This window comes from Megascapheus bottae, chromosome 10 (assembly GCF_031878675.1).
Source record: "Megascapheus bottae isolate mThoBot1 chromosome 10, mThoBot2.hap1, whole genome shotgun sequence".
Lineage (NCBI taxonomy): Eukaryota > Metazoa > Chordata > Mammalia > Rodentia > Geomyidae > Megascapheus > Megascapheus bottae.
In genome coordinates, this window is record NC_143518.1 from 28,098,344 (window position 1) to 28,116,110 (window position 17,767).

Below are 17,767 nucleotides of genomic sequence, written 5' to 3' on the forward strand. Positions count from 1 at the left end.
ATTAAACAAGGGTGACAAGTCTGTTCCAGGCTTGAAGTACACTCAAAGTCATCTTGGGAAGGCAAAGTTGATAAGTAGGAGTGATCCTTTCATGAGGCAAGGAGGGAAAGGATGGGAAAGTGAACCTAGGAAAGGCAAGTTTGGATGTGGACATTTCTGGAGATCTAGGGGTCAGAGAGCCCTGCTCCCCAAATGTGACCAGGGCGCCCATGATTCTTTAGCGTGCCCCAGTTTTGCTGGACGTAGCCGGGCCGAATCTAGGACTTCACAACTAAAGGACATTCCCTTTGCTTCGCCAAAGGCTGTTAACAGATCCACCGGGTTTGTAAAGTGGTACAGGTGGAGGCGGCAGCGGAGCTCACAGCCCGGGCAGCCGAGCCTGGCTGCTCTGAGCTGCGCTGCGGTGGGCTCAGGGCTTCAGTGACCGCTCAGGGCTCAGCCTTTTTCAAGCCCGCACACCGCTCCCTCCGCCCTCCCAAAGTGCTGGCTCTCAAGTTGGCACCCCAGAAGAAACCCTTTTTCAGCCCCGCCTGGCCGCCCCGGGGCGGGCTGTTCTGGCTGGAGCCCTCACCGGGTCCGGGACGCAGCGCGATGGTTACAGTCCTAGGCCTTCAGTGCTCTCTCTAACATCTGCAAGGCTGTGCCCTCCTCGAGGCGGTCCTGTTTCTCACCTCTTTTTGTTTTTTTTCCCCTCTGCCTGTGACCAGCCTTCTAGAAAATGCCTTCGCCCCTCTCCAGACTCCGGAGCGAGCGCACTTGCTGCCCATACCTGGATCCCCCCCAGCCACACACACATCCAGGGCCCCACGCGTGCATGCAGGTCCCGGGGCGCGATCTCCCCCCGGTCACTCACTGTCCTGCTGCGGAGTGTCGCTGCCACTGGTGAGTCCGGGCGACTCCAGCAGGCTCCGGCCCGCCTCGCCCACGCTCTCGTCCGCCTGCGCCGCCACCATGTCCCCGGCTTCCTCCAGGTCGAGCAGGTGACTGACCGAGAAGTTCTTTTTGGCCTGCAGGGTGTCGAGGTGGCCCGGGCTGTCCAAGCGGCCGCCCAGCGCCGGTTGCCGCTCCAGAACGTGCCCGTAGCTGGAGGTCATGGTCTCCCCCGCCTGGCCCACCCACCCCCCTCTTCCCGCTCGAATCAACACGCGGTGGGCGCGCGGGGGGGAGAGGAGCCGAGCAGGGGGGTGGGGAGAAGGGAAAGAGCGAAAGAGGGACGGGAGAGAGGGAGAAGAGAGAGACAGAGGGAGAGGGAGGGAAAGAGAGAGAGAGAGAGAGAGAGAGAGAGAGAGAGAGAGAGAGAGAGAGAGAGAGAGAGAGAGAGAGAGAGAGAGAGAGAGAGAGAGAGAGAGAGAGAAAATTGGAAAAGAGGGCGGGGACCCCCTTTTGCAGAGCTGAGAATTCTGCACCCGCAGATTTCAGCAGGCAGCCTGGGATGTTTTCTTGAAGCCAAATCCGGCGCGGTCCAGAGAGATCATCCACACCAAAACAGTTCAAAGAAAATTTAAAAAGAAAATTAAAAAAAAATGTACCTTATGTTTCAATCAGAAGGGGGGGAAAAAGGAAAAGAAAGAAGCCCTTCGTTCTTCCAACTTTCAAAACTCTTCCACAGGCACTCACTAAAAATAATAATAAGAGGGAGAAAGGGAAAAAAAGAGAGAGAGAAAGAGAGAGAGACGCCAGCGGGGCAGGGCGGGGGAGTTAGGCAAACAGAAGAGAGGAGACGGGGGTGGGAGAGAAGAATCAAAGTGGATTTAAAAAAAAAAGGTTAAAAAAGTTATTCCCCCGGCAAGAGTTCAAGCACCAACAGAAGAAGGCTTGTTCCAGCTTTATAACATCTTCAAGAAAACGTGTTTCCCCGCTCTGCACTCCTGTGGATTCTCAGGAGCGACTAAAGTTTCAGGAGGAGAGGGTGATGTCTTGCAGATGTATTAGAGAGCGGATTCTCACTTTACTTTTCCTAAGAAGTAAAAAAAATATATATATAATAAAAAAAAATAGGGCTTCAAGAGTCCAAAGGAGAGTGGTGGCGGGCTCCCCCTCTTCCCTGTCTCCTCTCTCTCCCTCTTTCTCCCCCTCTTCTTGCAGAGAGCTCCTTTTTCCTTCTCAGTTGGATCACGAAGCCCTCTGGCACTTCAAAAGGCACAAACTGGCATGCAGAGGAGGCTTTGTAGGGAATACAAGAAAATTGGAGACCCCTGGGAGGGCAGATCTCGACTTAATAGGAGCCTGTAATTACGTGGCAAAGCCTTTGTGCCTCGCCTGACGTTTTACAGACCTCCTTTCTCCATCAGTCTCCGTCTTCCTCCTTTCCCTCGGACCAAAAAAACAGTCTGATTAAGAAAACCCCCTTTGCCAACATCAGAGAGAGCGAGAGAGAAAGGGAGGGGGCAAGAGAGGGAGAGAGGGACAGAGGGAGGGGGAGGAAGAGGGAGGGAAGAGGAGGACCTTTTTTTTTTTAAGTGAAGGTCTAATTATCATTCCCTTGCAATAGTATCAGGAGGAGAGAATACAAACCGAAACCCAGTCCCTTCAAAGAGGCTGCTTATTTTGCTTCGGCATTAACGCCTCCAGATTTTGTTTAAGATCCTGTTTGGAAAAAAAAAATCTCATTTGCATGTTTTGATAACAGTGGCCGAGAAACTGCTGGGACAAAACATCCGCAACTATCTCAATCACACTTTCTTTTTTTCCCTCTCTCCCCCCACGTTTGTTTGTTTTAACAGTTATTTTGGGGGGGGGGTCGGAAGGACTGGGAGAGTTTAAGAGAGGACGGAAAAAGAAAAGCACCCCAGCGTGTGAAGGCTAAGCTTGGCTCGGTAGAGACAGCCAGTTAAATAACGTAATACAAGAAAACAAGACCGATAATAACGGCGGAGCTCTCCCACGCTTCTCCTGCTGACTTGAAGGCAGGTTGTGGGGGTGCGTCTAGAAGCCTTCGAATGGATTCGAAGCCGCCCCTACTATCTGGGCCAGGGGCAGTAGAAAGGTTGGCATTTATTGAGGAGGAAAGGACTGTGAGAAGGGCAGCCGAACCCTCCCCCTTCCCCCACTCCCACTTTTTGCCAACTTGTGTAACCTCTTTGGTGTGTGTCCCAGGCCGCTGCTCCAGGCGAGGTGGCTAAGCCCGGGGTGGGGTGGGGGGTGGTCTGGCTGCCCCAAATTCGGAGCAGCCTGGAGCCCTGGTAGGCGGAGTGCAGGGAGTGGGCGCTGCCAGGCTGGGCGTCCGGCGGCGGGGTGCGGTCCAGCCGAGGCGCAGGGGCGGGCGAGCTCCCCGCCAAATCCACTGAGTTTGCCCCGTCGGTCTCCCCCTGCCCAGAGGTGCGGAGCCACGTTCTCCTGACTGCTGGAATTTGGAAACCAGTTTGGTATAGGACGAGCAGGGCAAATATGAAGTGCCTATTTGTGGCGTTTGCGCGCGCGCGCGCACACACACACACACACACACAAGCGCGCGTTCTCCCCCCTCTCTTGAGGGCTAGATATCACCCCTCCTTCTCTCCCCCCCCTCCCCGCCATAGCCGAAAGGCTGGAAGGAGAAGGAAGGGTCCGAGTGTGTGTAAATGGTTTCTGGGCTCCAAACGGCCAACGTGAGCCCAGAACTTCCAGCCCCGATCTGGGAAAAGAACATTTGATGCCATCAAAGGGTTGCAGATTGAAACCAGATGTGCGCGCCTCGGTTCTTTCCATGCATTTAATTAAGGAGCCAGGATGGAGGAGACTTTTTCATCATTAGTCCACCCACTCCCCCTCCTTTTTCCACCCCCTCGTCCTGCCCGCCTCCCCTTCCCCTCCTCCAGCCACTGTTCCCCCCCCCCCCGGGCCGCCCCCGACAGGGAGCGCACGCCGGGCCCGCGCTGGGCCGTGCGCCTCGACGGTGCGGGTTGCTCGGCGTCTGCTGCAGTGCCTGCTCTGGGCAGTAAACATTTTATCCGGGTCAGAGGGAGGTGCGCGGTAGGGACTGGGGGGCACAGAGTGGGAACCGGTGTATCTGGGGGATCCTGAACAGAGCGAAGGGGTGCTGATGCCATCCGCAGGAAGGGAGGCACCTTAACGGTTCGGGTGGATTTCCACCCTTGGGCCCATCTGAGTGCGCAGGTGAAAAGGCGGAGGGGCCATTTCGTCCTTCCCGGCGGTGATTCCCCAGCCTTCTCCACCTCCCTTGAGTTTCTTCGCCTCCCCGTGCACCCCACCAAAATTGCCCTTTGGGACAAAGGTCCAGGGAAGGGGTCAAAGTCTCTGGCATCCTGGAGACAGACTGCTTCCCTCCGAGGCCCCTCGACCTCTGCCCTTGGGGAGGGGGCGGGCGCTGCGACCCTGGAGAGGAAGTCGGCTGTCCCGGAATGCAGGCTGCGCGGGTTTGTAACCTAAGGATGAAGCGCGGGGAAAACCGGTCAGGTAGGCGCCCAGAAGCCTGGGCCCTGATCTCATTTACATTTGACCGGGCTCTAAAAATCACTTCCTTGCCTTTCTTAATAGTGTCAACACAACTTTTGGCTATTTTGCTAAATATGTGTGTCGTCCAAATACGTTTACTAAGTACATGTTCATACGGTATATTATTTTATATGCACAGCATTGCCCCACAAATCAGTGGTGCTCCAGCCTCCCTCTCCACTCTAGAGGCCTGACGCCAGGGAGCTTGGAGACCCTCTGTGTGTGTGTGTGTGTGTGTGTGTGTGTGTGTGTGTGTGTGTGTGTGTGTGTGTGTGTGTGTGTGTGTCCTCGTGTTCTCCAAGGCTTCTGAGCATGAGTTCAGGGATGGCCATGAAGGAGCCTGTATCAGAATGAGTCTTCTCTAGGGGGCTGGCCAGGTATGGTAAAACCCTGAAGCAGTGTAGGTCTAGTTTACAAGGACCCCTTACCATTCTGACTAGGCTGCTTCTTCCTGGAAAAATACCCTGTAAGCTTCAACTACAGAGAGGAAATCTCTGCTGTCCTTGTGCCTGGGGATATTTCATATTAGGAGTCAGGGCAATGGATGCAGAGGCTCTGTGAGTTCTCTCTCACTCAGCAATACCTCCAGGCAAGTAACACTACAGAACTGATTCCTCTCCCTCCCTAGTCTGCTAGCCTGCACACACCCCCCCCTCACTCAACCTTGTTGTGTTTTAAAGGTCTTTGTACAAGGAGGGTTCTTCCCATTTTTTTTTCTCTTAACAATTACAACTGGATTAGATGTACACTCTGATTATGTTTATGCATACCATTTGTAATTTGTTGAGATTCTGGATTGTAACTAAATTGGGCCAGAAGAACCCTAAAGGAAAATTCATGTGTGTATTTATCTCCAGAAGGCTAAAGGTGGTCCAGGACCAGAGATAGGGATTCCTGGAGGAAATACATTGTCTCGTTTTCTATTTCTAGGCTCTAGGCCCCCCGCTCTCTGGAGGGGTGGGGCAAGATGAGAAACTGGTAGGCTAAAGTTCTCTGGGCTCAGGTTGCATTTACCAAGCACCTCCAGAATTCCAGAACAACCATCTGGCAGAAAGATGTCAGGCAAAGAGAGCAGGCAACATTGTAGCAGAGGGTCCACCATTTCCCATGCTAACAGCAGGCCTGGGAACTTAGAAGGCCCTAGAGGAAATGGCCTACTGTTGCCCCTGTATTTCTTTAATCACTACTTTGCTTTCCAGGCGTGACTTCCTTTTAGGAAGAGTTGGAAGGAAAGCATCTCTAATTCAAAATCTCCAAACATGTGTAGGTTTTCCCTTGGCTTTAGCTTCGACTTCCATCCATCCATCAATATTTATTAGTTTGAAGACTTAGATGATGTAACCAATCAGAACCTTCTTCCTCATGACCCTTCCAGCATCTGAGAGTGACTTTTCAACTATTCTTTCTGCCTCAGCCCCTTTAGAACAACTGTTTTGGGATTCCTCCACAAGTAAGTAGGAACAAAGTTAGGACTAACAAAGAGAATTGCCAAGAAATCAGACTAAGGTAGGAAGGAGCTTTGGTTTACAGCCACATGCCCTTGGGTGGTCCCATTCATAGGTTTGGTATTGATTACTATCCAGGGTTTCCTTGGCACTGGAAGCTGGCAGGACTCTGCCTCATCTGGCTAGCAGAATGCCCCCCACTCAAAGCAGCTTCTCCCTCTGAGCTATAAGCCAGGAGTTGTAATCCCTGACATGTTAATAAGCTGACACGATAATCACACATGACAGGTCACAGGTTCCATGACACAAACAGAATACTATGCTACTCTCATGGCAAACAACACAGTGTGGGGTAGAAATTCTTTCCTGCTCATGGTTGACAATCTAGTACATATTCATCAAATAAAATGCTAGATGGATTCTGCAGGATTGTCCACATTTTCATACTCTTGAGAAGGAAATTTAATGACAGACTTCTTCTTTGCCCTTCCAATTCTTCTTCCTGTATTCCTAAGTGACATTTCAGGAATAGTCCTTCTGTGCTTGGGCAAATGTTTTCCACTCATCTTCAGTTCCATCAAATAGTACTATCAAATATTTTTGAAATCTTGAAGTAATAGAAAGAAATAGGACTAAAAGCACATGATTTCCAAGAAGGAAGCTGATAATGGGTTTATTCTTTACAGGCTGGGATGCTCAATATACATTCAGATCTGAATGTATTCAGATCCCTGGGCCCATTTACTCTTCAGACAATCGGATGTTGACTCTGCATGCACCAGGGAGGTGACTTCAAGTGAAGCCACCAGAGACATTATCAATGCAGTAAATATTCTGTAGAGCTTTGTGCCTCTGTGTACTGAACATTCTCCTTTAGAAATTTCTTCTCCTCGACCTTGATTTCTCTGACTTCTTTTGGTCTCCATCAACTATTTCTTTTTCAAATACAGGTATTCTCTAGAGCTCTGTTTATCATACACACGGACTTCACAATAAATAAATTCATGCGATAATTACTAAGTTCTTTGCAATGAATCAAAAACAAAAAAAAATTTTAGTCCGGTGCTGGTGGCTCATGCGTGTAATCCTAGCTACTCAGGAGGCTGTGATCTGAGGACTGAAGTTCAAAACCAGCCCATGCAGGAAGTCCTGTGATACTCTTAATCTCCAATTAACTACCAGGAAACTGGAAATGATATTGTGGATCAAAGTAGTACAGCTAGACTAACCTTGAGTGAAAGAGTTCAGGAACAGTACCTAGGCCACAACTGACAAGGAAGAGCAAGCAAGCAAGCAAGCAAGCAAGCAAGCAAGCAAGCAAGCAAGAAAGAAAGAGAGAGGACGGGAGGAAGGGAAGGTGGGGGGGGTTATTGAGACAGGTGTTTGCTATAAATCCAAGTTAGCCAAAATCTTACTGCATAGCCCGGTTTTGCCTCATATTCATAATCCTATAGCTTCACATCCAGGGTGTTGGGTTTATAGTTGTGTTACCCTACTGTTGCTTCAGTTCAAAGATGATCCCTCACCCTAAGTACTAGGGATTAAGCAAGGCCTTGTTCATGCTAGCCAGGTATTCTACCACTAATCTACTTGCCCAGCCTCTAAAATCTAAATCTTAAACTGAGTTCTCTACTCTGTCATTTTGGATAAACTATAGAAATTACCTCTCTCAATTTTCTCATCTCTCAAATAGCACCCTTTCCACATGTGTCTATGACATCTAAATACTAATACACATATGCTTAGCACAGTGCTTGGCATATCCTAAGCCTTAAAAATAAAATGACAGTACCTGTAGTTTGGTAATCCTAGCTAGCTACTTATGAGGCTGAGATCTGAAGACTATAGTTGGAAGCCAGCCAGGAGAGCAGAAAACCCATGAGACTCTATCTCCAAAATGATTAGCAAAACCTGTGACAAGAGGTGTCCCAAGTGCTAGAATGCCAGCCAGGCAAGCAAGCTGAGCAAATCCTGGTTTTAGAAGGAAAAGAAAAAAAAAGATTATTATCTCTTTGGTGGATATGCACATCATTGAAGAGACTTAAACTAAACTCAACAGAGTCCAAAACTGAACTCTCCATCTTCTCCTTATTCTTATCCATTTTCCTGGTAAATCCCTAGAAGTTAACTCAACTGCCTCCTCTCTAAAACCACCCCAAGCTTATCCAGCTAATCATTATGGTCTGCCTATTTTATTTAGCTATTACCAATCCTGCCATAAGATAGTTGACAAATACTTGTGGAATTGGAACTGAAGACTGAGTAATAACAGGAACAGGTAAATTGGCAACGCTTAAGTATGAGTATTAGGGTAGACTTATGATATATAACCCTGATAACAATAATCAATGTGCCTTGTGAAATGCTCAGAGGAGATATGTAATATGCTATATGGCACAATCTCTGCTCAGGGAAGTTCAAGCCTCACTCATCACATTAATCAGATTGACTCAGGTTGGTATGGACTACAAATGATTGTTGGGGGCATTAAGAAAGAAAAACAAAGGAATGATGAAATTCATGTTTAATCTCAAACATCATGGTTAGTCTATAAATTAGAGGATTCTTGAACTTAGGCTCTTTTTCTTTTCACTTTTACACCTACCCCTCCCCCCTTTTTTTGTGCCTATACAAGGGCTTGAACTAATGGTCTCACATTCTTGGCTTGGCTTTTTCACTCAAGGCTAGCACTGTATCATGCTAGCTTTTCGAGAGTCCTACAGATTTTTCTGCCTGACTGATTTCGAATCATGATCCTTAGATCTCAGCCTCCTGAATAGCTAGGATTCAAGGCTACCAGTGCCTTCCGCCTTTTGAGAAGAGGTTTGTTTCTAGATTGTAATAAAAGACTCATCAGTCGTGTAATACTGGGGTGCACATCTTTCTTTGTGTGTTCTTCAGCATTCTGAAAGTAGCTTTTTGTTCTTGAACCAAGAGCCTTGTTATCACAAGTGAGTCTGCCTCTGGATTGTGCTGGTGAAATAGGTTGTTTCTGGAGATAACAGATGCAATTGGGCAATAAATCTATACTTATACAAGTTGCAGAATTTCAGCTACTGCACCGTGTTACAACAAGAGAACCCATAAAAACTGTGAATCAGTCACTCACATAGGAGAATAAAGGTAGCATTAGAGAAGGTCACATAAAAAAGTAGGAATACTGAGGCAGCACATGAAGACTCCAACATTCTCTATTGCCCATATTGCTTTTAATAACATATCACATTAAAGATCAAGTAGAATTCAACACAGTGGACTCTTACCAGACTTGAGTAATCTATATTTTCAGATTCTATTTACCTCTTGAAGCACAATGTCACTTCTTAACAAGATGGCTGTGCCTTTTATTGTACATTTCGTGTCTGTTTAGCTAAAAACCTAGCCAGAAAAATGTGTAATTCAGAGGCAATCCCTTAGGTCTTTCTACACTAGATACCCTGTAGATTTAATAAGGGAATCTAATTTGCCCATAATATACTCACTGCCTGAAAGCAGGGAATACAAACTGGTATTTGAGAAATGATCTGTGTAGCATGGTGAATAATTGGGCATATTATTGCTCAAATGTTGAAAAGCTATTTCTTTAATTTCTATAACTCATGTATTATCCTAGCTCTTTGTCCAGAAGAGCCAAAGAAAATACTTAAGTAGTTAATGTTAGCTTTGAACCCCAGAGATTGCACAATCTTTCGAAGATAATTTAGTCTCTTGGAACATTAACGCTCAGGCAGACTTTTTTTTTGCTTTCATTTCATTTTCTCTGGCTTTCACCTAGTCTGGTGTATTAGCATATCGGAGAGGTTTCTCAGTCTCATAGAGGCTAAAGAGGGATGAAAGATCCACAAATGAAAATTCATGGGATTAGATATCAGGGACCAATTTCTGGACTCCTGTTGAAAGTATTGTCAATTAAAGTATATTTTTTTCTACCTAAATGGTGAGGTCTGTTGCTTTGCCTTGGCTTACTTCAATCAGCATTGCACACTCCTCACACACCCTACCAGTGCTGGTACCATTGTAGCTGTCCTCCTAGCCTGCAGAGCAATTCTTTGTAGGTTCAGTGGCTCCACTTAATCCCTTCCCTTCTCCCTACCACTTTCCTGCATCACGAGGCATGCAAACTTCTGGATCTCCACTTAATCACTTTCCTTTTCCCTACCACTTTCCTGCATCATGAGGCATGCAAACTTCTGGATCTCTCGCATTCCTAGGAAAAGCCAGGTGCTGGTGGCTCATGCCTGTAATCCTAGCCACTCAAGAAGCTGAGATCTGAGGACCAACCGTGGTTCAAAGCCAGCCCAGGCAGGAAAATCTGTGTCTACTATCTCCAAATAACAGTAAGTGAGTTGTGCTCAAAATAGTGGAGTGCCAGCCTTGAGCAAATAAAAGGAAGAAAAGAAGGAAGGAAAGAGAGAGAGAGAGAGAGAGAGAGAGAGAGAGAGAGAGAGAGAGAGAGAGAGAGAGAGAGAGAGACACTAATGAAAAACAGTGGGGGAGGGTCTCTCCAGGGATAATTAAGGTGTTATAAACAAACCAAATCTTTTTTTTTTTTTTTTTTTTTGCCAGTCCTGGACTTGGGCTCAGGGCCTGAGCACTGTCCTTGGACTTTCTCAAGGCTAGAGCTCTACCACTTGAGCCTCAGCACCACTTCTGGCTTTTTTCTATGTATGTGGTACCGAAGAATGGAACCCAGGGTCTTCATGCATGCTAGACAAGCACTCTACCTCTAGGCCAAACTCCCAGCCCCCAAATCTTTCCTGCCACTTTCTATTGACATAGATTGGAGGCCTATGAGGCCATCTCTTTCTGGATATCAAAATAGGAAGTATAGATAAGGTCTCAGATTAAGTAACAGGTTTCAAGGACACTTCAAGGACACCATGGAGAATGAAGGACTGGGGAAAGGAGAATGTCTGAGAAAGAGATTGATTCTTCTCCCCTTCCCCTCCCCTTCTCTTCCCTCCCCTCCCCTCCTCTTCCTCCTCCTCCTTCTCATCTTCTTCTCTCTTTCTCTTTCTTTTCTATTTTTCCTTCTCATAATCTTTCCCTATCATTTTTGTTGGTATTGAGGTTTGAACTCAGGGTCTTCCACTTGCTAAGTAGGTGTTCCCACCACCAAGCTCATATTTTCAGCCCTCCTTCTTATACTCTATTAGGCCAAAGAGGTGATCTCTCCCTTTCCTACATGGGAAAGTCTTAGACTTTATGAATTCTTTGTATGCATGGAAACCTGACATTAAAGTCAGTTTATCCTAGTTCTTAATATTTTAAAGGGAGTAGAAGAAAACCAGAAATGTATGTTTACTTTTCACAATGATTGTCTTCTAAGAGTGTTACAGTAAAATAATTCAAAAGTGTCATGTTTTTGTAGTAGACAATTGAATTACTAAAGCTCCTTTCCCATTTATATTTGTTATCTTTATGTAGATGGATATTTCTGAGTCACTAGAATTACATATATGTAAATATTATTAAATGTGTACATTTTGATGCTTGTTAGATATGCTGTGATATATTTATAGTCAGTATCTTATGCTGCTTAAAATAGATTATATACTTGTAGCTTTACAATATACTATATGCTGTTATCCAATATTCTAAAATATGTCATCGCCATTTTAAATCATAAACTTCAATGGAAACTGCAAAAGTAGTAAATCACTTTATGGACAATCTGAAACAAAATTAATTAAGCTGATAGAAACAGTTTCCCTTTGGGAAAGTAATATCAGAGACATCTTCCTGGTAAGCCGTCCAAAGGGTTTCACTGACAGAATACAGGTTTTATAAACCATAAAGAATGAAAGAAAATGAGATAGGAAACTATAATGCAATGTACTAAATTAATGACTAATTAATTGGTGACTCTAAGGCAATGTTGCTTTATCATCCTAAAGCTAGTAGAAACCAAATAAGTATCTCTGGACACCTAGAAATATACTTAGCAGCCTGGGGGGAAAATGACCTAGGGAGGAAGGGATATAGACTGGTATTCCAAGTAGGACCTAGTTATTCAGTCACGGATCCCCTGTATATCTCACACTGTGCCCTGCTAACACTCTCTTTCCAAATGTGTAGCCACATGGCTCTACTCATCTATGGCTTGCTAGAAAAAGCTTGGTTCACAAAGTTGTATGGCAAAATACCGTTGCATTAATAAAGGTTGTAGCTCTCAATTCCCTTTGATGCCAGCAAAGACACTTTGAGCATTGAAGAAAGAACCACTTTCATTAAAAGTTACACTACGTAGATATATACTGCACATCTTGATGTTGTATCACTTGAGTTTGACTACTCTGTTTCAGGGAAGAGTACACTCACTACCTTGTAGTATTCTTTTTTCTTTTTTTTTTTTTTAACGTGGCAGATAATTCTTTGACTGTTATTGAATATTCTGCTGTCTTCTGATATTGGTTAACCAAAGGCACATTAAACTTGGGTGTTTTTTTTTTGGTTTTTTTTTTCTGCAATCAGGTGCCAATATTGCTATAGTTTTAACAAGAGCTGGACACCAGGGCTCGTGTTTGTAATCCTAGTCAATCAGGAGGCTGAGATGTGAGGATTGTGGTTTAAAGCCAGCCAGGGAAGAAAGTTCATGTGGCTCCTATGTCCAGTTAACAATCAAAAAGCTAGAAGTGGCACTGTGAGTCAAATGTAGAATACTAGCCTCGAGAAAAACAGTTCATAGACAGCGCCCAGGCCTGCGTTCAAGTCCCAGAACTGGCCCCCCAAAAGTTATAATAGATCTCCGATAATGGCAGGGGGTTAGGAAGACAAATTGAAATCCAAAGAAAAGAAATGCTCAGTGTCAGAAGACAGATCCCCTAAAGTCCTGTGAAAATTTGTTCTAAGTTTCTCCTCCTCCCTTCCTTACCCTCTTTCTTTTTCTACATTCCTAATTTTACTAAAATTGAAATGAGTGTGGGTCTGACTTTTGTATCTCCCTGAGGACTTGGTAAATTACCTCTCAGGTCACTTTCCATTTTTTTTTTACCATGATATCTATCATCAATCGTCTTACTCCCACTTCCTCTGTGATCCATTTCTGAATAGGTTATTTGTTCACTTGTGATATTTGTAATTTTTCATTAATAACTCTAAAAAGTAATCATGAAAATGGGGGTATTTGAAAATAAAGCTTAAACCAAAAATCTAGACAAAAATCACATGTAAAGGGGGTATGGAGTTAAGTAATCCTAAAGCTTTTGCATTCTTCCATTCGAGAGGAAGATGGATAAAATGATTAATTATAGACTTCTTAAATGAAGTTAAATTAAATTTGCTTGCTACAAATTTGAGGTTAACCACTAAGAGGATATAAATAGAAGGTATAATTTCAAAACCACAAAAGAAAAAAAAAGAATTAAGAGAATTCATTAAAGTCAATAGAAAAAAGGAGAACAAAAACATACAAAGATGCATGGAAAATATAAACCACAAAACTAAGAATATCAGCACTCACAGAATTATGCATTGACCAAGACCATTATTAGAATTAAGCGTTGGCCAGACAAGATTTAACATTGTGTTACCAAGAAAAGATATTCAGCAAGTAACATGATACCTGAAGATTGAAAAGTAGGAAGACAGAGCTAATAAGGAAAGAGATTTTGAAACCTGATTTGGCACATGATAGAATACCATACAGCAACTATAAACAAATGATCTCTCCATATATCTATGTCAGGTGATACAGCTCCACTAACAAAATGCCTGAAAATTAACTAAATATGAAGATGTGAAAGTATACATCAATATGTTAGCATTTTATGGGTCTTTCCAAATGTACAAACAGGAGCTGGGAGTTGACCTAGTGGTAGAGTGCTTGCCTAGCATGCACGAAGACCCGGGTCCTCAGTATCACATACATAGAAAAAAGCCGCAAGTGGTGCTGAGGCTCAAGTGGTAGAGCTGTAGCCTTGAGAAAGTCCAAAAGAGTACTCAGGCCCTGAGCTCAAGCCCAGGACTGGCAATATATACATATATATATATATTTATACACACATACACATTTTTAATATTGTTCTTCAGTTTGTAGACTTGTAAGATTGCAAAATAAAGGACTGACAAATTCACACAAAGCTTATCATGTCTTTATAGAAGAAAAGAAAAACATAATTGAACAGAAAACTAAGATAACTCCAACTTAAATACTTGATTTTCATCAAAAATGTTGAGATTGAATAACGTAATCAACATACTAATAAGATAGCAATAACAATCAACACATTATGATATAACTATAGAGCTATATTACAAGGAGGGAGAGAAAAGAAAAGAAGAAATATCTAGCTATATCTGGAGATGCAGCCAAAGCTATTATTTTACAAGTCACTATTAAACTAGGAAGAATGGCAATCAATTGATTATAATTAGAAAAGCAAACAGAGCTAAGAAATGTAAAAGGATAGTAGCTGAAGAGGCTAAGATCTGAGATTTATGGAAAACAAATCCAAGACACTCTTATCTATACTTCAATCCTTAATACTGGCACTTGAACACAGACACACAGACACACACACACACACACACACACACACACACACACACACAAACACACACATTCAACCCAGAATTTAATAATTAAGAGAGAGAATAATAAATCAATTAAAGAACTAGTTTCATGAAGAACAAAAAAGAGATAAAACAGTCATTTGCACATTTAACTTTTAGTTGTTATTGTTAGTCATAGGGTTTGAACTCTGGGGCTTGGGCACTGTTCCTGAGCAAGAGCTCAAGGCTGCCACCCTACCTCTGGAGCCACCATGCCACTTCCACTTTTCTAGTGGTTAGTTGGAGATAAGAATCTTACTTTATTTAATGCCCCAGCTGGCTTTGAACTGCGATCCTCAGATCCTCAGTAGCTAGGATTACAGGTGTGAGCCACCATGCCCAGACAGACATGCTTTTCTAGTGAGTGATTGCCTCCTTACTGAGAATCTGGAGCAGCCTGCTGTTTTTTGTCACTTCCTATTAGCCAATGTCTGAGGGCACCCAAGATTTCGACTGCACACATATTCTTCTCTGGAGCAGAAGGCAAGTGCTATAAAACTGTATGTGTGTTTGTTTTCTTTGAGGCAGATAGAGGCCAAAGAAACCAAAAAAGTCTAAATCACAGCTCTTCCTCCACTTGGGTAAGGATCACAGAGGCAGGTGGCTGCTCGGTGTTTGTTTCTTCTGCATGTATGATAAGCCCTTGGAGAGGGTTTTCTTTTTCTTTTTCTTTTTCTTTTTTGTACTGGGAATCAAATTTAGGGTCTCACATACTACCACTCCCATCATGCCCTCAGTCCTAAGATTTCATGTTAGTGAATATTTAGCCTGATGTGATTGCACACACTAAAACCTCAGCACTCAGAGGGACAGCCTAAAGGCATTTTATGTTCAAGATCAGCCTGGCTCACAGCAAGTTCAAGACCAGCCTGAGCTACATAGCAAGATCCTGCCTTACAAAAGGCATATGTAAATAATTCATATTTAATCATTTATATTTGATTCAAAAAATTGCCTTGCATTAACACCTCTGAACTGGAAGAATTCTTGGCCTTGATTAGAACCAAACTTTGAGAAACTTTCCTATTTCGGTAAGAATGGAGAAACTGGACCACTTATATAGCATTGCTAAGAATGCTAATATATACAGACATTACAGGAAACAGTATGGAGGGTCCCCTCAAAATTAAAAGTAGAACTCTCAGTCTTATTAGTGGGTATACGTTTATATACATGAAAACTGTCTTAAGGATACAACTACACTCCTTTGCTATTCACAGTGTTATTTACAGCAACACCAAGATGTGAGATTAACCTTAGTGTTGATCAACAAATGTCTGTCTGTGGTAGTAGAGTATTATTTAGCATTATGGAAGGAAACTGCAATATGCAACAGTATCAGTGAACATGGAGATAATAAGAAAAAGGAAATAATTCAGGAACAAAGACAGAGAGAGGTGGGGGAGTGAAGAGAGAGAGGGGGGGAGGTGTCACAGATCTGAGCTATATGTGGAATGTCAGGAAAGTTGAACTCCCAAAAATAGATTACATTTTGGTTACTGGAGGCTAGAGTGCTAGAAAGACTGAGGATAGATGGATCCTAGGACACAAACTTCATTTAGGAAGAGGAAATTATAAGGGTCTGTTGTATATTATGGCAACCATCATCAAAAACAATATATTGTACAATTTGAAAATAGCTGAGGGTAAATTTTAAGTGTTCTAACCTTTAAGATGATAAGTATTGGAACTAATGCACATGTTAATATATATATATATTACTTTTCAAATAAAAGACAATATAAAAACACTGAGGAAAAAAATCACAAATAAGCCCATAAATTTTGTTACATGTATATCATAAAGGCCATCTTAGCTACATTAAATCACTGCTTCAAAAGACATCCTTGAACCAGTCTGTAGCAAATACTTATAATACCAGCAAGCAGGTAGAGGAGGCAGGAGGGTCTAGCCTTTGACTTCTTAAGATTCATAGCAAGAGTTGGTCTCAAACTAAACTGAACAACAACAAAGTAAACAGATACAGCAAACCATACTTCACCATACCATACCATCTGCCTTGTTTACTTGATTTATATCAGCATTATCAATGATCTTAAAATTATTGCTCTATTAATTACATTTGTAGACTAACATAAAGAATGGTGAAGGCTACATAGCACAATGAAAACTATGTTAGAGTGTCATCCTTATTTTAAACACACTATATTGTAAGAAGTTGCAAAGATCAAATAAAACACTTGATGTTTTGAAGGTCATAATATTATTCAGTTTCAGAATATTTGATCTTTCTGAGCTCCATAGTTGTTAGTTTTCTTCATAGTTTCTTTTGATTTCCTATAGTGGGATGCTGAGTTAATTTGGGCTGGACCTAATCTGCAATCATTTTCATCTACAATAATATCTACTTTGTTGATATCTATTAATGTCTATTAATTTTCTGAAGATAAAAATTCTATTAGAATTGTTTCTTTGAGAAACAACTCTAAAAATAATTCAAATGCTAGCTTTGTTTTAATCTTGGTTTTAAAGAACAGCATAAGGACCTAATAAAAGTGAGAATATGTCTACAAATTCAGGACTAAAAGAAATGTTACAACTTCTGCACCAAATTGATTTAATTTTATTTTAAGCCCTCAAGCCACAAGGCAAAAATCATATGCATTAGTCACTCCTGGACTTCTCCAGTTCTGGGTTATACCAGCAGTTTTTAGATCTCCTATAGGGTGACGACATTAGAGGTGGACATCTTGTCTTCAGTCTTTCTGGCATACTGATAACCATTGAATATCTGCCTCCCACATGACTCTACTACCCAGGGATCTTTACTGCTTCTGTTTAAAGCCAAGACCTTTCTTGGTGAAACTGCATATGCTCCCATTTGCTTTAACATTGCTCAACTATTTTCATTTGGGGATATCCATGTGATACCATGAGAAGCAGGGTCTCTTCTGTCCCAGGAACTTATAGATCCCTGTCCTCCATTTTGATCTCTCTTGCTCAAATGGAAATAATTTTTCATGCTATCTATGGTATTGAATGTCCCTTTTACTTCCTCAGCAAACTCTACAACCAATCAATTCTCTCAGATCTTGGGATTTGGGGGAAACACTAAGTAGAATTAATTACTTTGGCCTATTTTTGCTTCCTTTCCTGTCTGGTATCATCTTGTCTGAGGTGATGAGAATAGGATTAGAAATCATAAAATTGGAGAAGAGGAGGTGGAAAATAGATAGCAAGGCCAGTCAAAATAACAAAATAATATTATGCACACGCGTACACACACAATTCATGTTCTAAAACTAGTCATTTTTGTCATACATATTGACTGACAACCAAGGCTAATACCATGGCTAAATTTATGCAGGAAGACC

At 43.0% G+C, this 17,767-nt stretch overlaps 1 protein-coding gene across 3 annotated transcripts in view; it reads right to left on the minus strand.

The window, feature by feature from the left end:
* Prrx1 (paired related homeobox 1) overlaps window positions 1-1,242 on the minus strand; it is a 72,832-nt gene extending 71,590 nt beyond the window's left edge. For 2 of the 3 annotated variants that reach the window (XM_090340469.1, XM_090340470.1), the window contains exon 1: window positions 854-1,242. In XM_090340469.1, the coding sequence (XP_090196595.1) occupies window positions 854-1,094 (241 nt within the window). In that variant the 5' untranslated portion in view covers window positions 1,095-1,242. The remainder of the gene's footprint in view (window positions 1-853) is intronic. The other variant, XM_090340468.1, reaches the window with a different exon arrangement.
* Between the last annotated feature and the right edge of the window lie 16,525 nt (window positions 1,243-17,767).